The sequence below is a fragment of the Canis lupus genome, chromosome 3 (genome assembly GCF_011100685.1).
Source record: "Canis lupus familiaris isolate Mischka breed German Shepherd chromosome 3, alternate assembly UU_Cfam_GSD_1.0, whole genome shotgun sequence".
Taxonomy (NCBI): Eukaryota; Metazoa; Chordata; class Mammalia; order Carnivora; family Canidae; genus Canis; species Canis lupus.
The window spans coordinates 27,931,662-27,954,542 of NC_049224.1; the positions used below are offsets into that span (position 1 = coordinate 27,931,662).

At 44.2% G+C, this 22,881-nt stretch overlaps 1 protein-coding gene across 3 annotated transcripts in view; it reads left to right on the forward strand.

Annotated features, from left to right (window-relative positions):
- The window catches only part of DMGDH (dimethylglycine dehydrogenase), a 65,883-nt gene that overhangs the window by 25,420 nt on the left and 17,582 nt on the right, over positions 1 to 22,881 (forward strand). For 2 of the 3 annotated variants that reach the window (XM_038532477.1, XM_038532476.1), the window contains exons 8-14: positions 3,380 to 3,549; positions 4,681 to 4,834; positions 7,355 to 7,520; positions 7,998 to 8,128; positions 9,380 to 9,597; positions 11,186 to 11,343; positions 14,321 to 14,380. In XM_038532477.1, the coding sequence (XP_038388405.1) occupies positions 3,380 to 3,549; positions 4,681 to 4,834; positions 7,355 to 7,520; positions 7,998 to 8,128; positions 9,380 to 9,597; positions 11,186 to 11,343; positions 14,321 to 14,380 (1,057 nt within the window). The remainder of the gene's footprint in view (positions 1 to 3,379; positions 3,550 to 4,680; positions 4,835 to 7,354; positions 7,521 to 7,997; positions 8,129 to 9,379; positions 9,598 to 11,185; positions 11,344 to 14,320; positions 14,381 to 22,881) is intronic. The other variant, XM_038532478.1, reaches the window with a different exon arrangement.

Below are 22,881 nucleotides of genomic sequence, written 5' to 3' on the forward strand. Positions count from 1 at the left end.
GCCCTGGGATCACACCCTGAGCACACTATTTAATATGTTGGCAAAGGGAAGTGCCCCCTGTGGCGGCTGCCCACTGTGCGCTGAGCAGAGCCGGGCGTGGAGGTGGTCCTAGGAAGCTGCCCACAGCAGTGCTGGCTGATTCATTCTGTGTTCAAGTTTCCAGTTATTTCATTTGATTACATTGGGGTGTGTTTTATGAGATGGTTGCAGCTCGGCTAAGTTGTAAAACGAACATGTGCATTTCCATTACCAAAGTAAGTATCAAATCCTCGGCGGGTTGGAAGGCATTCTTTCCGGTACATTCCCAGGTGCCACTTTCCGACCATATGGGTAGTGTAGCCTGCTTCTTTTAGAAGCTGGGGAAGGAGTTTTTCATCCAGAGGGACGCAGCTGGGCTGACAGGGCCAGATTATTTGGTGTTGTAAACCTGTGTGGATCTTAAAGAGATAAACATGAAATTATATATAGATGATCGGAAACATCCTGAACAAGCAGATAGAGTAGTTGTTTACTTTTCTTTTAAAAGATTTTATTTATTTATTCATGAGAGACACAGAGAGGAGGGCAGAGACCCAGGCAGAGGGAGAAGCAGGCTCCCTGCAAGGAGCCCGATGTGGGACTCGATCCCAGGACCCCGGGGTCACGCCCTGAGCCAAAGGCAGGCGCTCAACCACTGAGCCACTCAGGCATCCCTAGATTGGATTATATTGAATTGAATGTAGTTTTTCTTGGCTTCGAACAGATTGTAAACAGCAAATTTAAGAAGGAGAGAGTGCTACAAGATATAACATCTGACAGTTTAACAGAGCTATCATAAAAAGCAGACGCAAACACTCAAAAAGCATAGTAGCTGGGCCATTTAGAAGTAGTGGGCTTTGTAGATTAATGCTAGCAACAGGAGAACCTAATTCCCTTTCCTCATCAAGTTCCCTTCCACTTCCACTTCATACATTAGTTCCTTGTGAAAATCTTATCAACTGGGCTTAGGCATACTCTGTTGTTGGTTATATAAGAGCTCAACAGCCACCATGTATTGCTTGCCTACTATGTGCTTTTCAATGCCATGTCAATGAATTCACCACCAGCACCATAAAGAAAGTGTGCACAAAAGAAGACTAAAGCTCAGGGTGGTTACAAAATTTGTCCAAGGTCACACAGCTAATACCAGCAGAAGAAAAATTATACCCAGATCTCTCTTACTCCATGCTTATTTTTAGCTAGTAAGCCAGAGGCTCTCAATAGATGTTTCATAACACTCAGTTGTATGGCATTTTATATATAACTTGTTAATGGTTAGGGAACTGATGTTTGTAAAGGATTTACTATTTGAAAATAAATTAGACTTGATTCAGAATTATCTCCAATTAACAGCACTCTGCCCCATTTGTTAGCTCATACACAGTAATAGGGAGAGAACATTATGGTGTAGCAGTGAGACCAAAGGAAACCAAAGCACAGTCCTGGCTTTGCTCAGAGTCTGTCAAGAATGAGAATACTGTCTGTCATGTATGTCTTGGTTGAAAAAAATTGAGAAACACTGAAGAAGTAAAGTCCAGTAATAGGAAGTGTACACTGGGGTCAAATGTCTGAGTGTGTATCCTGAATCTGCTCTTCATTACTGTGTGACCTTATTCAACCCCTATGTGGGGGCTGACTTTCCCATTGGGAAAATAAAATTGTTAAATAATAAATCAGCTGGTACATATTAGCTGGAAACAATGCCTGGCAAAGAGCAAGCACTCAATAAATGTCAATAAGACTTTACACAAATTCAGATCTTATAAAGAGTATATCTAGCTTTCAAAAATGACAGCTTTTTATATATCCTACCTGCACCTGGTAAAATGAATTTTAAGCATATATTTAATAATTTTTATTGCATTCTTGAAATTTACTGAACTTGTTTATGGGTGATTTAGGTGACCCATGTCTCTTTTTTAGAAGATTCAGAGAAGTATAAATTGTTGCCTTTTTATTTTACTTGAGAAATATCCTCATAAGTTTAGTCATTTTTTTTAAAGATTTTTTTTTTTTATTTATTCATGGGAGACACACAGAGAAAGAGAGAGAGAGAGACAGAGACAGAGACACAGGCAGAGGGAGAAGCAGGCTCCATGCAGGGAGCCCGATGTGGGACTTGATCCAGGGTCTTCAGGATCAGGCCCCGGGCTGAAGGTGGCGCTAAACCACTGAGCCACCCGGGCTGCCCGGTTTAGTCATTTTTAAATAGATTTTATTTATTTATTTGAGAGAGAGAAAACATGAGAGAGCACAAGCAGTGGAGAGGGAGAAGCAGGCTGCCCACTGAGTGGGGAGCCTGATGTGGGGCTTGATCCCAGGACCCTGGGATCATGACATGAGCCAAAGGCAGCCACTTAACCAACTCAGCCACCCAGGCACCTCAATCATTCATTTTTTATAAGATAGCAAAACTGGTATCTTGTGAGAAAAGTTAGTTAACATTTACAGTCTTTGCTAAGGTCCTCTCAAGCTCTTAGAGTGATTCCTGCTGTTAGACTGTGGTCATTCTGGGTACCGGAATTTCTTGTATCTTCAGATCTGCTCATGTAGCTCCTTTTCTTGGTCATCCCCCAATGCCTTTCTGTTCGTCCAATTACTCAGAAGCTTCTCTTGACTTAAACCTCAGATAAACCTACAGGAGAGTCCTTCATTAGACAAGAGTGAGTGTGTAGAACTAACTGCATAGGGCCAATGGTAAACTGTGATTCCTTCATCTCATATCAGATTATTTGCCACAGTCATGTTCTTGGTTTTAAAGCATCTTCATATAGAACTAGAAAACAAGCCTACCCTTGCCACCAAGTGACCTATTTGTTGCAAAACATAAGGGGATGTTCTTTTCCCTCCCTTCCCCACAAGTCCCTGGGTAAGTGCCTCTTCCTCTGAATGCTTCTAAGAGAAAGGTTCCAGGTTCCTGCCCAGAGGTCATAGCCCAAGGTTACCTGAGCTAAACTGAGGCTGAGAAGAGAAGGATGTGCCACTCTGCAGTGTACAGTTTCTCCTGCAAGGCTCCTATCAGTCAAGATAATCCTAGCTCCAGAGGGCTGATAAGATAACAACTAAGTCTTCCTCTTTTGTTCCTTTCTTCCATTTTCCTAAAGTGAGCATCTCTCCTAGCTGAGAATCGTAAGCTATTTTGCAGGTATGCATCTCTTGAAACTATGGGTGCAAACTAGCTTCTTTTATGCCTAAATATGTATTTTTAAGGAAAAAAACTATAGTATAAACATTATGTTGTTGAGGGTTCTAAGTAGCACAGAACACTCCAACTTGGCAGACCTGTAAAATAGTTGGATGGGTCCCATTATTTGAAAACTATGTATGTTAATAACAGTATATTCATCTCTGTATTTGAAAGGTACGGCATAATCCACGCTGGTGGGGTAGGGAAATACCTCAGTGACTGGATCCTGCATGGAGAGCCTCCATTTGACCTCATAGAATTGGATCCCAATCGCTATGGCAAATGGACAACTACTCAGTACACTGAGGCCAAAGCAAGAGAGTCCTATGGATTCAACAATATCGGTAAAGTGCGGGTTCACCGCTGTCTACAAAGTGGGTACAGAATCGACTTGCAGTGCCTCTGAGTTTGGATGCTTGTTATTCTGTGCGTCGTGGTAGGAGTACTTAGGGGTTCTCATAAGCATGATGGCTTTGGGGTGCCTGGTGGCTCAGATTGTTAAGCATCTGCCTTCTGCTCAGGGCGTGATCTCTAGGTCCTGGGATGGAGCCCCGTGTTGGGCTCCCAGCTCGGCGGGGAGTCTGCTTCTCCTTTTCCCTCTGCCTCTACCACTGCTTGTTCTCTCTCTGTTTATCAAATGAATTGAGTAAAAAATCTTTAAGCATTATGACTTTAAGACATGACAAAGAATCTATATGAATGTGTATATTTGATTTGTAGAGTGCGTCAGCGATTTTAAGTTCTAAACCTGCTTTTACTTTATCCTTGGACAGTAATATAAATGACCATTTGGCTTTTTTTACATAATTTTTAAAAATATTTATTTATTTATTTTAGACAGAAGGAGAGAGAGACAAGTGGGGAGGGACAGAGGGAGAGAGAACCCCAAGCAGACATGCACTAAGCCCAGAGCTGGACTTGGGGCTGAAACTCAGGACCCTGAGATCATGATCTGAGCTGATACTAGGAGTCCGTCGCTTGACTGACTGAGCTGCCCAAGCACTCTTTACATAATTTTTTAAATTGCAGTGTGGTTGACATATGATATTGTTACTTTCGGGTCTACAACATACTTGACATTTGTATACATTGTGAAATGGTCACGACAAAAGTGTAATTACTATCTTTTTTTTTTAAGTTAAGACTTCATTTATTTTTTTAAAAAGATTTTATTTATTTATTCATGAGATAGAAAGAGAGAAAGAAGCAGAGACACAGGCAGAGGGAGAAGCAGGCTCCTCACAAGGAGCCCGATGTGGGACTCGATCCTGGGACTCTGGGATCACACCCTGAGCCAAAGGCAAATGCTCAACCGCTAAGCCACCCAGGAGACCCTGTAGTTACTATCTTTTACATAAATTTCATAAATAAATGCTGCTGGATGTTAAGAACTGAGTTTTCTATTTTCTGATTCCCTTCAAAGTTGTTTATAGTTTTGGTTATATGCTATTTAGGTACTAATTTTCCTCTTTCAGTTGGTTATCCTAAAGAAGAACGATTTGCGGGGAGACCAACTCAGCGAGTCAGTGGGCTTTATAAAACCCTGGAGTCTAAGTGTTCCATGGGGTTTCATGCAGGCTGGGAGCAGCCACACTGGTTCTACAAACCGGGTCAGGACACTCAGTACAGGTAAGCAAATGCCGTAACCTGCCTGTGGCTCTGAATGTAGAATGAAATTTTAGAGATAGAATGGAGGGACAAGAGAAATGCTACTCCCCCTCCCCAAGTCACTTCACCCCATTCCAAAGAGCATTGAGCCTTTCCTATAAAAATTATTTTCTGGCAGTGGAAGCATTAATCTTTCCCACGTGATATTGGTTCGCATCTAGGCCCCATGTGGCTTTCAGAGTCCTACAGCCAGCTCAGGTGAAGCCTCCACTTGGCATTTTTCCAGGAGCTCAGGGGACCCTTCCCCATCCCCTCTAAACCCCTACATGGCTTCAGTTGGCTCCTAAAGATGCGTCCTGGTTTGGGATGCTTGCTCAAATCACATCATATGGAAATAGTATGAAAACATGGATTTTTGGGCACCTGGGTGGTTCTGTGGTTGTGTGTCTGCCTTCGGCTCGGGGCGTGATCCCGTGGTCCTGGGATCGAGCCCCCTGTCAGGCTCCCCGCAGGGAGCCTGCTTCTCCCTCTGCCTGCCTCTGCCTCTCTCTGTGTCTCTCATGGATAAATAAAAAAATTTTTAAAAATATATGGATTTCCTGTTTATCAAGGAAGAGCTCATAGCAACATCTTTCAAATGTGTGTGCACTGAGTCATGCAAACTATACGTACTGTTGATAAATTAGGGGGAAAGATCGTTTACTTAGCATTTTACATTAAGCTAAAGCATAAACCATGTCACTAAAACAATTCTCCGAATTCCTCTAAAGTTGTTGTCATTGTTGTATTTGGATTATATGCCATTGTTGTCATTTGGGATTAATAGTGATTATGTATTTTTTCTCATAAGAATTCATAAACCAAGAGAAAACAAATAGCAAATCTAGAAATTGTGGGGCTCCTGGGTGGCTCAATTAGTTAAGTGCCTTCAGCTTGGCTCGTGATCCCAGGGTCCTGGGATCGAGCCCTACATCAGGCTCCCTGCTCAGCGGGGATTGTGCTTCTCCCTCTGCCTCTGCTCCTCCCCCAGCTCCAGCTCTCTCTTTTGATCTCTCCTTCTCTCTCAAAAATAAATGAAAATCTTTTTTAAAAATCTAGAAATTGTTACCTCTTTTTTTTTTTGGTCTTGTCATTTTGCTTATTTAAATAGGTTTTGATGTCTACTTTAAGACCAGATCCAAATGGTAGAAATGGTAGAAAGCATAGTAGAGGCTCAGTTGTTGATTAATGAATTTGGGCTCAGTAGACAGCCTACAATATCTGGGGGCAAAACACTGGTTCATTTTTTTCTAAATGACTCGGGTAGAAGCCAGATCACCTTTGGTCTTTGGATCTGACCTGTTTCTTTTATTTTAATAATTAACAGCCAAAAACTCATTAGCAGACAATATTCTGCTCTGCATTTAAAATACCACATTAGAAGATGACTTTGTCAGGTAGAAAGGACCCTAAATGAGCCAGTAGACTTTTGTTCCAGCCCAAGCTCTGTCATTTACTTAGGCAAAAGCCTTGGAAATCACCTTGTGCCTTTTCTCTAAAACATGAAGATGTTGGACCAGGTCCTTGCTTATTCTAGGTGTGGACCAACAGCATAAGCATCACTTGGGATGCTGTTAGGATGCACAATATAGGGTCCCAACCCAGACCTGCTGTATTAGAATCTGCGTTTTAACAAGTGGAAGTGATTTGTAGTTGCATCAGTGTTTGAGAAGCACTGGACAAGATAGCTCTACCTCACTACATTCTGATTTAATTAGGTCCAAAAAAGATTTGGTATTTTTTAAATGCTCCCCAGGTGATTCTTTTTTTTTTTTTTTTTAAGATTTTATTTATTTATTCATGAGAGAGGCAGAGAGAGAGAGAGAGAGAGAGAAAGGCAGAGACACAGGCAGAGGGAGAAGCAGGCTCCATGCAAGGAGCCCGACACAGGACTCGATCCTGGATCCTGGGATCAGGCCCTGAGCCAAAGGCAGGCGTTCAACTGCTGAGCCACCTAGGCGTCCCACCCAAGCAATTCTAATATGCATCAAGGTTGAAAACCTCAGGACTGGTAGATTTCTATGCTTTCTTCCAGATTTGAGAGCCCATATGTCCTATCTTAATTTCTAGTTAATTAATTCTACTTCATTCACTGTAAAATGGGTCAAAGGAATAGAAGAGTAACTTTAAAAAATCAGTTTCTAGGGCAGCCCCAGTGGCGCAGCGGCTTGGTGTCGTCTTCAGCCCAGGGCGTGATCCTGGGGACCCGTGATCGAGTCCCACGTCGGGCTCCCTGGATGGAGCCTGCTTCTCCCTCTGCCTGTGTCTCTGCCTCTCTCTCTATCTCTCTGTGTCTCTCATGAATGAATAAATAAAATCTTAAAAAAAAAAAAAAGAAACAACAACAACAAAAATCAGTTTCTACCATATGTGTATGATTCACACAACAGAACTTTAGGTTGGTACCCCCCCCATGGGATTTCCTGATTAATAGCATTTAATAAATATTCTGTAATTTTTTGAAAATGAATGAGTTATTTTATGACAAATATTGTGTTTCAGGCCCAGTTTTCGCCGCACAAACTGGTTTGAGCCTGTAGGATCTGAGTATAAACAGGTTATGCAAAAAGTAGGGGTTATTGACCTGTCTCCCTTTGGCAAGTTTAACATCAAAGGCCAAGACTCTGTTAGATTGTTGGACCATCTCTTTGCAAATGTCATTCCAAAGGTAAATAACCTTATACGGGTACAAGGTTCAGGATTTTGGCCTGCTTAATTCTTTGTCCTCTTATTTTTTTTTCAATTAGCATAATTAGCATGTTACTTTAGTCCGCCTAATGATTCCTGTATGAATGCTGGAATTCCTCACCCGACCATGAATATTCTAACTAATTTTCTAATTTAAATTTTTGTTGAACAAATTATCATCCAAGGACCTTATGACTTTGCTAAATTGTGTCAATAGGGGACTGCAAAATTCACTGAAGTGTACTTTTTATGACGAATAGTTATAATGATCATTTAAACCAAGAACTTCAAAATTAATTTTGTGTTTAGGTTTAAAAATAGTTCACACAATTGATACAAATGATAAGATTCAGATTTTTTTCATTGTTGACAGTTGCATTTTTATTTCCATGTTGTGTTAAAAGAATATGTAAAATTTTTATTTCATCCTGAGGTAATTTTAAATTGTTTTGCATAGGTGGGTTTTACAAATATAAGTCACATGTTGACGCCGAAAGGTCGAGTGTATGCTGAGTTGACTGTTTCTCACCAAACTCCTGGGGAGTTCTTACTAATAACTGGTTCTGGATCAGAACTTCATGATCTTAGGTAAGTGCACACCTAATAAGAAAATTTTATATTGATTAGGTATTGACTCAATCTTACAGTGAAATTTTCTTTTACCAAGAGTTGAATTTACAACTTTAATTCTTAAACCTTTTCATTTCAAATAAACTTCATATCTTTTATAGGAAATTATTTGAAGTGGGGACCCTGTCCCCACTTCCTCAAAAGGTAGTCCATCCATAGGGTTTATTGGTTCTAATAATATTAATTCCCAATTATTAGATAACACCAATGTGTCAGAACTCTTTTTAGACATTATCTTAATTAATTCTAATAGATATATCTGCAAGGTCTATAATCCCACTTTCATATGAGAAAACTGAAGATTGAGTTAGAGTAACTTGCTTAAGCCAGTCCTTTTGATTCTGATGCCCATGTTCAGTACATTTGAGTAAGCTGCCTACCTGGGGTTATCATCTTCCTTTTTGATGCTTTGTGCTCTCTGGCCCACTGCAAGATTTAAATCGTTGACTTGCCAAGACAATCCTTCACGTGAATCTTTGGTCTATGATTTAGTCTACTATAAAATCTGTAGTCTTTAGCATTCCAAAAACATTTGGAATGTTATTGTTTAATAAATGTTGTACTCTGAAATTCTCACTATGGTTGTAAAATGATGCGAATTATATCCTCCAACCCAAGATGTATCTTAGTAGCTTAGCTTTGGTAAATCCAGATGATCATTTTATGTAGCTCCAGGGACTGCTCAGTAAATGATAAACAAACCCTAAAACTGGGTTCCAATAACTCATCAAGCCTTAGGAATTGAAACTAGTCTTTAGAGTTTTTATCATTTCCTTGTGATTGTCAAAGCAATTAAGTGTCTGGTGGCAGGCACATTATTAACCTGTAGCAGCACAAATGTGCCTTCCGTGTATAGGTATTAGAGAAAATTTGAGTTTAAATTAATTTTTGAAGATTGAATCATTAGTTTAAATGCAATAGGGCTGTCACTGTTGGAAAGAATTATGTGGCAGAGCCTATTTAAATTGAAGGATCCTTCTGTACTATGAAAAATTATCCCCAAATTTATAAGTGAGTGGTTTAAAGAGAATCACTTAACATCTCTGGGACTCAGTTTCCTCAACTTAAAAAATTAGGTTATTATATGAGATGACACTCTTGGGGCTTCCTGGTAATTCTAGACACAGAGCATGTCTTCCGAGAATTAATATGTTACCACCATGCATTATTCAAGCAAGATTTAACACAATGTTTATGACTCAAATGCAGATGGATTGAAGAAGAGGCAGTCAACGGTGGATATGATGTTGAAATTAAAAACATAACCGATGAGCTTGGAGTCCTTGGTATTGCAGGGCCCCATGCAAGGAAGGTTCTGCAGAAACTGACTGCTGAAGATCTTAGTGATGATGTTTTCAAGTTTCTTCAAACCAAGTCTCTAAATGTTTCAGACATTCCTGTCACTGCTATTAGGATATCTTATACTGGTAAGAACTGGAAAACAATTTTCTAAAATTTAAGAGAAAGTCTCTAAAATTTAAAAGAAGCTAGCACAAATGAACATGTGCACATGCATATACGCCTGTGCACACACACACTCACAGGTGCGTGCACACATACACACATGTGTGCGCACACACATAGTCTTGTCAGGATAACTTTAGAGGAAGATTTCCTCCTGTCCAACTCTTACAATAATTCTGGCTCTTCCCTCCTAGTCTGGGAGGGTCATTTCCCAGATTTCCAATTGTTGTTTTAATCCCATAGCTGCTTACTAGTTGGAAGGGTGGATTAAAAAGTTGGAAGAGGCCAGCTGTAGAATAGTTGGAAGGCTTGACAGCCTATTCAGGCCAGCCTGACTCTATCTAGCAACATTCAAGATGGTCTCTCATGGAATCTCTCATAATAATCTCTTAAATGTATCAGGCCCTTCTCTTAAAGCATTACCACTAAGGCTCTTTTAGGGAAGTCTTCATATAGCACCTAACCTTGTGCATAGAAGGTATTTGAAATAGAGATGAATGAATGCTTCTCAGTCCGCCTTGGTGCCGTGAGCTCACTTCCAACTTCCCTCTAGCCCTCCTTGTTCTTTCATAGAAAGAGTCCTCGGTGCTCAGGCATCCCTTCAGTTACATGTGACTCAGGTTCTGGCAGTGTCCTGGAGAAACCGATCACCGTCAGCCCTCAACAAGGGAACGAGGAGAACGTACATAGAGTATGAAGGCTAAAGTTCCTCCCTGGGCTTCCGCTGTACACTTCCCTGTCCTTTCACCTGACCTTGGCAAAATGGTGACTAGAATAAAACATAAGCGGAATAAGTAATAAACCAACTATTTGAGTTGGGTTTCATTTCCTTTGGTCTTTGCCCACAGCTCTAATGGTGAATAAAAGTGGGGAAGAAGAGTATTAGAGATAAATGCTGTCCCACACTGAAGACCATTTGAATAATTGTCAGTTGCTTATATTTTTAAGCCTTGTGATTTGAGGGTAATGAGTGGGAATTGAGGTTTCTTTCTTTCTTCTTTTTTAAAATAAAGATTTGTTTATTCGAGAGAGAGCATGGCGGGGGCGGGGTGCTAAGGGAGAGGGAGAGAATCCACAAGCAGCCTCCCTGATGAGCACAGAGCCTGACCTGGGGCTCCGTTCCAGGACCCTGAGATCAAGACCTGAGCTGAAGCTAAGAGGCCGCTTAACTCACTAAGCCACCCAGGTCTCTAAAAACCCTGACCGTGATTAACTATGCCATGCTGATGACTCGCTTAGCATCATGAAGCTGAGGTCAAGAGTGCAGGTTAATTCCTGTATTAACATCTTTCTGCGTGGTGAGAGGAGGTATCCTAGATACCACCCTGTGGGAGACAGGATGGGGCACGACCCACCGCCCGTGGGATACAGCAGTGTCTTTGGAGTAGCAGGAGTTTGTTGCAACTTTTTTGTGAACTCATCTTTTAAAACTCAGCCGTGTCCCTGTTTTGTAAGTGGACTCTCTCCGTTTCTTTACGTGTCTTAGCTAATGCCCGTTAGGCCTCATCATCACTGGTCTTGCCTAGTGTGGTCCTTGTGGGTTTGTTGCAGGTGAGCTGGGCTGGGAGCTGTACCATAGGCGAGAAGATTCTGCGGCCCTTTATGACATTGTCATGGACGCAGGCCAGGAGGAGGGAATCGACAACTTCGGGACGTACGCCTTGAACGCCCTAAGACTGGAGAAGGCTTTCAGAGCCTGGGGGTCAGAGGTTTGAAACGCCAGCGTCTTCACCCAAATTTTCTGTATTGTATCTGAGTTTTGCATAAGGGCTCGTTCTAAGCGCGTTAACACCGGCTCTGGCTGTCAGAGAAATTCCGTGTTGTGAGATGACTCTTTCGTTAGGGGAAGATGTTTCCCCCCTTCATTCATTTCCCAGTTGAAAGTCGGGGGAACTACGACCCCGTTCACCCTGCTGGGCTCCCCCGGGGGCGCAGGGCCCCGGCAGCATCTCCGCAGGGGGGGCGGGGGGCCCCCAGTGTTGGCGGCTGCCCCTCAGGTTCTTCCCGCGTGTGCCGCCCAGCCCGCTTCCGTCTTGCACCTTTGGGGGAAATCACAACCGAGCGGGTGTGGCTGAGGCGGGGCGGGGCGGGGCGGCCTCCTGGAGCCGCTGGGCCGCCTGGGCTCTGGGGGGGCGGCAGGCCTGGAGGGGCGCTGAGCCCCCGGGGGGGGGGTGAGGGGGGGGGCCGGCGGCGCCCGCAGGCCCGGGCCAGAGCTGGAGAGCTGGCCCTGTCCCCCCCCACCCCGCCCAGCACCCCCCGCCCAGCACCCCCAGCACCCCTCGCCCCCCGCAGCCCTCCCGCGTCCCCCCCCCGCCAGCAACCCCCGCCCAGCACCCCCAGCACCCCTCGCCCCCCGCAGCCCTCCCGCGTCCCCCCCCGCCCAGCACCCCCCACCCAGCACCCCCAGCAACCCCTCGCCCCCCGCAGCCCTCCCGCGTACCCCCCCGCCCCAGCACCCCCCACCCAGCACCCCAGCACCCCTCGCCCCCCGCAGCCCTCCCGCGCCCCCCCCCCGCGCACCCCCCACCCAGCACCCCCAGCACCCCTCGCCCCCCGCAGCCCTCCCGCGTCCCCCCCCGCCAGCAACCCCCGCCCAGCACCCCTCGCCCCCCGCAGCCCTCCCGCGTCCCCCCCCCGCCAGCAACCCCCACCCAGCACCCCCAGCACCCCTCGCCCCCCCGCAGCCCTCCCGCGTCCCCCCCCGCCCAGCACCCCCCACCCAGCACCCCAGCACCCCTCGCCCCCCGCAGCCCTCCCGCGTCCCCCCCGCCCAGCACCCCCCCACCCAGCACCCCCAACCCCTCGCCCCCCGCAGCCCTCCCGCGTCCCCCCCCCAGCACCCCCACCCAGCACCCCCAGCACCTCTCGCCCCCCGCAGCCCTCCCGCTCCCCCGCCCAGCACCCCCACCGCACCCCCAGCACCCTCGCCCCCGCAGCCCTCCCGCGTCCCCCCCCCCCCAGCACCCCCCCCAGCACCCCCAGCACCCCGCCCCCCGCAGCCCTCCCGCGTCCCCCCCCGCCCAACCCCCACCCAGCACCCCCAGCACCCCTCGCCCCCCGCAGCCCTCCCGTCCCCCCGCCCAGCACCCCCCACCCAGCACCCCCAGCATCCCTCGCCTTCCGCAGCCCTCCCGCGTCCCCCCCCCGCCAGCACCCCCACCCAGCACCCCCAGCACCCTCGCCCCCGCAGCCTCCCGCGTCCCCCCCGCCAGCACCCCCAGCACCCCTCGCCCCCCGCAGCCCTCCCGAGTCCCCCCGCCCAGCACCCCCCGCCCAGCACCCCCAGCACCCCTCGCCCTCCGCAGCGCTCCCGCGTCCCCCCCGCCGCCCAGCACCCCTACCCAGACCCCAGCACCCCTCGCCCCCTCAGCCCTCCCGCGCCCCCCGCGCCCAGCACCCCCCCGCCCAGCACCCCTCGCCCCCCGCAGCCCTCCCGCGTCCCCCCCCGCCCAGCACCCTCCGCCTCCCGCAGCCCTCCCGCGTCGACCCCGCCCAGCACCCCCAGCACCCCAGCACCCCTCGCCCCCCGCATCCCCCCCGCCCCCCGCAGCGCTCCCGTGTCGCCCCCGCCAGCACCCCCGCCCAGCACCCCAGCACTCCCAGCACCCCCAGCACCCCTCGCCTCCCGCAGCACCCCCGCCCCTCGCAGCCCTCCCGCGTTACCCGCCCCCCCCCCCCCCCCCCGCCCCCCCCCGCCCCCGCCCAGCTCCCCCAGCACCCCCGCACCCCCAGCTTCCCCGCCTTCCCGGCGGCGCCTGCGCGCCCTCTAGCGGTCGCTAGCAGTCTCGGTGCTTTCATTTCTTTCCTGGAGAAGATTCTGAAATTTTGAGCAGATAAAAGAGAAGTTTAGAGTTGCTCAAATTGATCAAATTTGACATCCTATGAAACAAGTTTATATTACTCATCTCGTTTATATGAGTGCTATGTTGTCTTTTTAAAAAGTTTGGCTACCTTTCATGGACTTGAGACTGTTCTCTTGGTACAAAAGGAAACAATGACAAAACAAACAAAACCCAGTGACTTGGGTCCCAAAGAGTGGCTTTAGCTTCCACTTAAAGTGTATTGTAATTACTCGACCACATATGACAGGGCTGAGAGTCAGTATCGTTCCTGAACTCTACTGAAGCCACTTTGCTACCACCTGCTTTCTCTTCCACCTGTCCTGATTCCTGGCTAATTGTAAAATAAGTAAATTACCTAATAACTTTTCAAAACCTAGCTATGTAAAACGATTAAATAAAAGCATATTAAAGTCATTTCGGAGAGGAACAGCATGTTGTGGTGTCTTTCAGATATTTTTGTCAGTAAAAGAGCCACAGGAACAAACTGAATTTTAGGATCTAATATGCTACTCAAATGATAGATAATATTTGCTGACAGGCTACATTTCAATTTTAGATTAAAAAATTACTTTAAAGACCAGTCTATAACTTTCCTTTCAGAATCTATGTTCAAAATCCAAAAGTGTTTCTCTTCCCTAAAAAAATAACATAGGAAGGTGATGTTACTGAAATGATTTTCACTCATCTAAGATTTAAAATGGATATTTTCGGGGGGCTCCTGGCTGGCTCAGTCAGTAGAACATGTGACTCTGGATCTAGTGGTTGTGAGTTCAAGCCCCACACTGGGTGTAGAGGTGATTGGAAAACAAAATCTTAAAAAAAAAAATGTGTGCTTCCCTTTTAGATGAACTGCGATACAAACCCCTTGGAAGCTGGGCTGGATTATTTTATAAAGCTAAATAAGGTATGTTTACATTCCAAAGTGTACTTGCAGTGAATCTTAAAATTAGGGGCTATTTGAAAATTTCAAGCATGGACAGAGCCATCCTTGAAAATTTAACCAAGTGTGATTATAGGACAAATGAACATAAATACTAATCATTGCTCAGGTGCTTTGTATTAAGCTTTTGTCAAAATTGGGTATCGGTTCAAAATATTGCAGTGTGCTTATAGATGTAAGATCGCAGAATCCAGCAACTTGAGGCTAAATGTAAATTTTGAGATAAAAATTACTAAGGATAAGATGTCAGTAGACCTTGGAAATCCTGGTGATCTGTGGAGCCACACAGTAGCTAATCAAACATACAGCATTAATCGACTCTCCCTGCATGCTCACAGCGTAGACAATCTCCCCTCAGCAGATCTATCCATCTGCTTATGAAGCCCTATTGTATGTAAGTGCAGCGTTTCAAATGTGTTCCGCGTAAAATGGTTATTTGTTGAGAAGCCAGTACAAATATGATAACTGATAGTAGCATTCCAGAAGGAATCCCTATATCAGCAGTTCTCAGAGTGTGGGCCTCACACAGATAAAGTCAGCATCGCCTGGGAGCTTGATAGAAATGCAGATTCTCAGATCCCATCCCAGACCTGCTAAGTCAGAATCTCTGGTGCTCAGGCCAAGAAACCTTTGTTATAAGAAGCTGCAGGGGATTCTGATGCACCGAAAGTTTGAGAAGCACCATCCTAAATAATTATGGTGGAAAACCATATTTATCACAGCCCGGATCACCTATACACATCCTACAGCTATAAATGAAGTGATGTCATTGTTATGGACTGGATGATTGTATCTCTCCAAAATTCCTGTGTTGAAGCCCTAACCCCCATGCGATGCTCTTTGGAGGTGGGGCCTCTGGGAGGTAATCAGGTGTAGGTGAGCTCATGAGGGTGGGATCTCCACGATGATGGAATTGGTGTTCTTATGAGAACAGGAAGACACCAGGGCTCACTTTCTTTCTGGTTGTGAGGACGTGGCAAGAAGGCAGCTGTCTGCAAGGCAGAAAGAGGACACTCACAGGTCAGCTGAGTTGCCGGCACCTTGATCTATGGCTTCCCAGGCTCCAGAACTGTGAAAAATAATTTCCTGTTGTTAAAGCCACCAAGTTTGTGAGATTTTGTTATAGCAGCTCGAGCTGACTCAGACACCCACCTACTAGTGTCTTAGTTACTGGAAAAGAACTTAATAGTGATGCAGTTAGTGGTAATATTGAAGGATAGGACAACAGCTGCTGCTGTGTAGGCTACTTGTTAGAATTCCAGAAATAAACTGCCCTGTTTAGGTGCTAATAAGCTAAAGGCCGTTTTCCCATTCTATGGAAATATGTGAACGCATGCATATGAATCAGGCTAAGGAAACTTTTTTTAATGCCCCTGCCTCAAGTTCCCAAATTCTAAGCTAAGATATTAACATAAACATGTATATTTATAGTATTAGATTTTAGGAAAAAGAAGCTCCTTAAGGGTTTTAAAGGGAATATCTTTCTGTATGTTTTCCCTATGACTTTTATTTTTATGGTGTACCATCTGCCTCCAGACCAGAGAAAGCAGGTGCTTGGAATTTGGGCAGACCCTTGCAGCAGATTGCTCCTTCTGATAACAGAAGTCTTGGTTTAGCTGTTAAAATAAGGATTAAAAATGGCCTGACTCTTGAAAGCACTAAAGTTCTGTGGTTGGTCACCAATAGGTAAATAGGTAACTGACTCTCTTGCTTCACAGTGTTTGGGTATTATTGTTTGGGGAGAAGGCATAGATAAATGAGCTCTTTGTGTTGAAATTGGGTTTTTGAAACTCTCTTTATGATCATAAGCAGGTGTGGATTGTGTATTTATTAGTTCCTTTAAATTATTTCAATAACCAAAGCCCAGCTCAGAACTAAGTCGTTTAACAGATGATTTTGATTTGTGGTAGGCTTTTTATTGATTTCTGAATTGTTGGTTCTCATTTTGGTGTCATGGAGTTAATTTCTAATGCTTTCTTTGGGTGAGGGTCCATGTAGCAGGAGCTGGGCCTGAGCTAGTTAGTGGATATCCTAGTGATGCTACCCTATTTCCAGGACCGGTGACTAGTTTAAATCAACTTTGTCCAGATCCTGTATGTGGTTTCACAACAACCTCATCTCTGTTTTTTAGCAGTCTATAGTATGAAACAGGTTTCTGAAAACCTGATTAACATTACAAGCTAAACTGTGTAACTTCATAATTCACATTCTGTGCCTAAAAACAAAAATGGTACCAATCTGGCCTCATATTACATTTTAAAGAATAGATCATGCCACTTCAAATTGCTTTGGAAAGTTGATGGTCTATGAAAACTGAAGCAGCTAAGACAGAGGAATGTTTACATTCCATAAATATAGCAATAAAAACAAAATTTAAGAAAAAAAATCCTGGTGTTTTACAATTGTTTAAAGACCTTTTCTTTCTTTCCCTTTGAAGCAAACATGTAAAATTCCCTGCTTGGCCCTTAAACATTTACACAGCAATTGTATAAGCCATAACATGAAGGGAAGTATTTTAGGACGCAGGTTGTGTGGGAGCAGGGAGGGCCCCGGGGATGGCTCAGTACCCCCCTGAGGGTGAGGAAACCAGCAGAGAGTGGTGAAGGGGCTCTGACCTCACTGGGGGGCTTTCTCACCCACCAGTTCCCCCAACAAGCTCCTTTCCCTTCACGGGCTAATGAGCCCTGAATAATTGCCCGGGAAGGTTTTTCTGGCAACAGGACCCCAAGATATGCATGGACAACATTTTATTCATTGATGCTTCCCACAGACATGGTTTTTGTTGTAACTGATTTTGTACTGGATGGTAGGATCAGAAGAGCTGCTTTAGCCATAATAAGAAGGAAAATGAGCGGCTGAGGAGATGGGCCATCAGGCCTCTTAGGAGAGAACTGTGTTCTCGCCAAAAACCCATAGGAAAGTAAGGAAAAGAAAAGTGGAGTATTGAGAGATCATCGATGGCAAAGGAAGAGCAGTGCATGGTAGTTGCCTCGCTGACTTCCTAGAGTTGTTTGAGCCTCTGGCGTTGGCTTCTGTGGAAGACAGAGCTGTGCACAGGGTCATTCTCCTCCTGGGCAACAGTAAGTACAATTTATCAAACACCTGGCTAGGCCACAGGTCTCCCAGTTAAAGACATAACTCCTGATGGTCTCTGATCTCATGAGGCTTGAAACAAAACTGTAGGAAACCTCAATATTCTGAAAATACCAGTCGGCTCCGGGAGGGTCTTGAGCAGTACACAACAGTGCCATCTCGTGGAGAATGAGCATGGAGCCTGGAAAGGAACCGTTAACCAGAGCGCTGATACAGGCAAAAATAATTAAATACAGACTTTAAAATCTCAACTAAAATTCCTTTATCTGAAACAACTTATATCACTGTTATTAATGGTATTATAAATTACAAAAATTACTTTTGGGGAAAAATTAATGGTTGTGTGTGTGTGTTTAGGTAGAAACAAAGTGCACTAACGACAAGCAAAAGGAAAATCAGCTGCCTTAGGGTGGAATCATAAGTAGTAGTGGAGTTTTCCTCTTGGAAATACTGAATCTTTGTCCATTTGGAGAGAACCAAGATTCAGAGACTGAAGTACAAATGTAACCATATTTAAGCAGATAAGGAGAATTTTTTAAGGATACTCCCAATTTCTTTCTTTCCCTCTCTTACTGTATCATGGGCTTCTAGCCAGTAGAAGCAGAATAAAGTGATAATAACCACAAGGTAGAAGACAATGTTTCTTTTTGAGAAATTATTTAAAGCATAACTGGTAAGCAAAACAGGCAAAGAATCATCAGGCTTACTAGATTCTAAGTATTCGATACACGTTAGCATTATTAAAACATCAAAGTGGAAATAAATCATTGTTCACAGACAAGTTAGGAAGGGATTTTCAAGATGTATAAGTACCTACCTCTGGGGAAATTTTAAGTATTATGGTAATAGGGATTGAGGCATAAAATTGTCAATGACTCTCAGTCTTGGCTGTACATTAGAATCATCTGGATCATATGTTTGAAAATATGTTTAAAAAATCTGAGGTTCATGCTGCAACATGGAGCAGTTTAAATCATATGTTTAAAAAATCATATGTTCAAAAAATCTGAGGTTCATGCTGCAACGTGGAGCAGTTTAAAAAGAATCTCTGGAGGTAGGGATTCAGGCAACAGTGGTGTTGTGTTGTGTTTTTGATTCCCCAGATGATTCCAAAAAAAGTTGAGAGTGATTGTATTAGACCAATGCTCTTCAACTGAGTGTATTTAACTGTCATGGAGAACTTTTTAAAAATTATCATACCCCCCCACCCCCTCCACCCCCCCCACCCCCAGTGGTTCTCAGGTGTAGTTCATAGAGTAGCAGCATCCATGTTACCTAGGGATTGGTTAGAAATGCAAGTTCTTGAGTACCATCCCCAAATCAGAAACTGGCGATGGGGCCTAATAACAATAACCTGTTTTAACAAGCCCTCCAGGTGGTTCTGGTGCTCACTCCAGTTTTAGAACAGTGATCTACCCCGAACCAATTGGGTTAACTCTGGGGGTAGGGTCTGGGTTTCTTGGTTTTATTATACAATGAAGATCAAGAACTACTCACTCTTAGTTCTTTCAGCCTTCTGTCTGCTGTGGTCTTGTCAGTAAACAGGAGAATGGAAAGACAAGTGGATGGGTCAGAGGAAGGTGTTATAGAGTCAGTAGTGAATCAATTGGAAGTAAACCTGTGACCTACTATGGCTAGGGTAGAGTTAATATACTCTGCCTCAGATACCTCTCTCTCACGTGTGCACTCTTTTTTTATTTTTATTAATGGGCAGTAAATGAATTTTTTTAAAAAGTTGCCAAATTCTAGCTGTGTGGCCTTGGGAAAGCCATTTAATTTAATTTTACTCCTGAGGCTGCTGGTCTATAAAACAAGGGCTCCCATATAGGTCTAAAATCCTATGAAGTACCACCCAGCAGAGTAGTTAAGGAAAGACCGTGGTACTGTTATCCATATGAGCCACATAACTGTGCATTTTAATTAAGCCATCCTTATTCTGTTACCCATTTCCATTGCTAAATGATAAAGGAAAAACAAAAGGAAATAGAAAAAGAGGAAGTAAAATCTAGGCTGAGAGAGAATTGATCATTCCTGAAACATTTGTCTGGGGCCTCAATCTCAGGGCCCTGGGATCATGACCTAAGCTGAAGGCAGACTCTTAATCGACTGAGCCACCCAGATGCCCCCAAAAGTTTTGTTTTTAATTGGGATATTAGATTTTGGCAAATGCTTTTCCTACATCTGCAGAGACGATCGTATGGTTTTTATTTTTTTACTTTGTCAAATGATAAATTACATTTAATACTCAAATGTTAACCCAACTTTCATTTTAAGGGCAGAATCCACTTAGTAATGATGTGCTATCTTTTTCTATATTGTTGGACTTTATTTGATAATTTTTTAAGTAGGTGCCACACCTAGCACAGAGCCCAACATGGGGTTTGACGCCTGTTCCTGAGATCAAGACCTGAGCTGAGATCAAGAGTCAGACACTTGCCTGACTGAGCCACCCAGGCATGCACCATATTTGATAAATTTTAGAAGAAATTTTGCAGCTACATCATCCTTTTGGATGTGTCACAGCTTGCAATTATTTTTTTCGTTTTCTTCTGAAAGGAATGGAAGCTTCTGGAGTACAAGTTTGGCAGTGTACATTAGATGTTTACTTTTTTATCCCTAACACCCAGCTCAGGCTGGCATGAACAGATGCCCAGCAAATACTTTGCTGTTGAACGTAGTATCAAGAGCTGATGTTGAGAGTACTGAGACTTCACCATGAAGGGTCTGGTCTGCCAGGCTAGGGAGTCTGGAGTGTGTCCTCGGGGCACTGGGGAGCCACTGAAGAATTTTGAGAAAGGAGTGACACTCAGATGATTGAAAACAAATTGAAAGGAAATTAGCCTGCTGACTGGGAGAGCACTTTCCCAATTACTGAAGAAATCCAGTGGAGAGATGAGGGCTTCAACTGAGGCAGTGGCCAAATAGGATGGAGAATAAAGAGGTGTGAGTGATAGGAAGAAGGTAGGATGGAGACCACATGAGGGAGTGTCTGTGAAGGGAATGACGAGGAGGATCCAGGATCCTGATAATGAACAGGGAAACACAAAGGGTGTAATTGGCAGATTGGAAGGAGTTGTGGTGTTGAGGGGCTATGGGGCAGACAAGTGACAGCTGAGTACATGGGTTTGAGGACCTCTGCTCCGAAAGCATGGATTTAGGTTAGGTCATTCGTATGTGGTAGTAATTAAAGCCAGGGGTGTGTTGGGAACCCCACTCCTCGAGCACCCTGTACTTAGATCTACTGTGGTCCTTGGCACATTCCATAATACTGGCTGCCTCAGCTATAGCCTGTGAGCTCTTTGAGGACAGGTGGAGAATTCTTAGGGCTAGCACTGTGTCTGATAACTAGTAGGATCTCAGTAAGTATTTGTTGAAGAATGTGAGTTATGGCTCTGCCACTTGTTCTAGAAGTAAACAAGGTGCTTAACTATCAACACTTCAGTTTTCTCATCTGTAAAAAGAAAATACCCATCTCATAAGTTTTTTAGGTGAGATAGAGAACATCTGGTACCTCAGTACAAGTTAGTCTCTTCCATCTTACTGAATTGAATCTAAAACTACCTAGGGAAAAACAGCTATAGAAAAAAAACCCTTTGAGATTTTTGAAGACCCCAGAAAGATAGATCCTGGGTCCCTGCTGAACTGCTGAAGCCTTCTTTTTTTTTCTTTCTTTCTTTCTTTCTTTCTTTCTTCTTTCTTTCTTTCTTTCTTTTCTTTCTTTCTTTCTTTCTTTCTTTCTTTCTTTCTTTCTCTCTTTTCTTGATTTGAGAGACAGCATGAGTGGTTGGGGCAGAGGGTGAGGAAGAGGGAATCCCAAGGCAACTTCACGTTGAGCATGGAGTGTGATGTGGGGCTAGATCCCATGACTTACGAGATCCTGGCCTAGGCAGAAACCAAGAGTCAGATGCTCAATCAACTAAGCCACCCAGGTACCCCCTGAAGCCTCATTTCTTTATGATTTTCCTGTTTCCTTTTATAATTATTGACTTTGCATTAGGCTTGAGTTGCTATACTTAAGACACCAAATGGGCATTTGTTCCTCACTCTAGTCTAGAGGTGAAAACTATTATGAAAAGTATATTGTAATTGTTGGTAATGCAGTTAAACATTGAGTACATCTAAAGCCACAGGTCTGTTCCAGTCCATGGCTTTCCATTAGATTTTAGACTCAAAAACTGAAAAGTAAATATTCTCTTTAAAACTGAATCTAAAACAAAAAAACAACAAAACAAAAAAAACCCAGAATCTAATAAAAATCATAACACACATGTAATGGAGGCTATTTTAGTTTTGAAAAATCTGGTTTGGTTTGAATACTAACCTAATTCTTGGCCTGACTTTGAAATAGTATTTTAAATATTTTCTCCAGGTTTCTGTTTATCCCCGGGATTCTTCTAGTTAAGAGGGTCACTTTTCTAGTTATATTAAAGACTTCTTTGAGAAATAATACTTAACTGATGAGTAATTTTGGTTAGAAAATGCTAGATGAATTGTTTCTTTGACATTGCTGAGAGCAGAGATTGAAAACCTGGTAGGTGAGAGTATTGGTTTCCAGCCAATAATAAGAGTTGAGTTGCTACACTAATCATTTAATATTTTGCTAATAAAAAGATATTGAAGTTGTAGTCATTATAAACATATGTGGAATGTTCTAAAGCTCTGCATAGTGGAAAAGGAATGGAGAATTGAGAAGCCTGGGCTCAAGGTTTGGTGCTAAACTCACTTCATCACTCCAGGCAAGGCCCTAAAGTTTCCTGCCTGCTGAAAAGCTGTGATCCTAATGATGTGAAGATGAAATGAATGATGGTCTACTCTGTCTTGATGGGGTGGTGGGTCACTTGATTCACCCCTAGATAAGTGAACCCCTGTACGGCTTTATCAGTTTGAGTGTAAGATGAGCACAGACGTACCTGGTATTCATCAACTGACCAAAGAAAGTTAAGATTTACATAGACTGTAGGTTAGTATTGACCACATGCTTACAGAGGCATTCCTATCCCTGTTTTTAAATGATGATCCCTGAGCCCCATTTAAAATAAATGTTTTGGGGTACTGGGTGGCTCAGCCGGTTAAGGGTCCAACTCTTGATTTCAGCTCAGGTCATGATGGCAGGGTTGTGAGATGGAGCCCTGCATGGGCTCTGTGCTCAGCGGGAGTCTGCTTGAGACTCTGTCTCCCCTCTTCCTCTGCCCTCCACTCCTGTGTGTGCTCTAAAATAAACCTTATCTAAAAATGAAAAATAAGAAACATTTGAGTAAAGTATTGGGGGACAAGTGGCAGAAGTCTGTCACCTGGATTTCCATCTCCACTCTGCCAATAGTGACAGGTGACTAGCTGGTTTCCCAACTCTCTCCACACCTGTCAGCACAGAA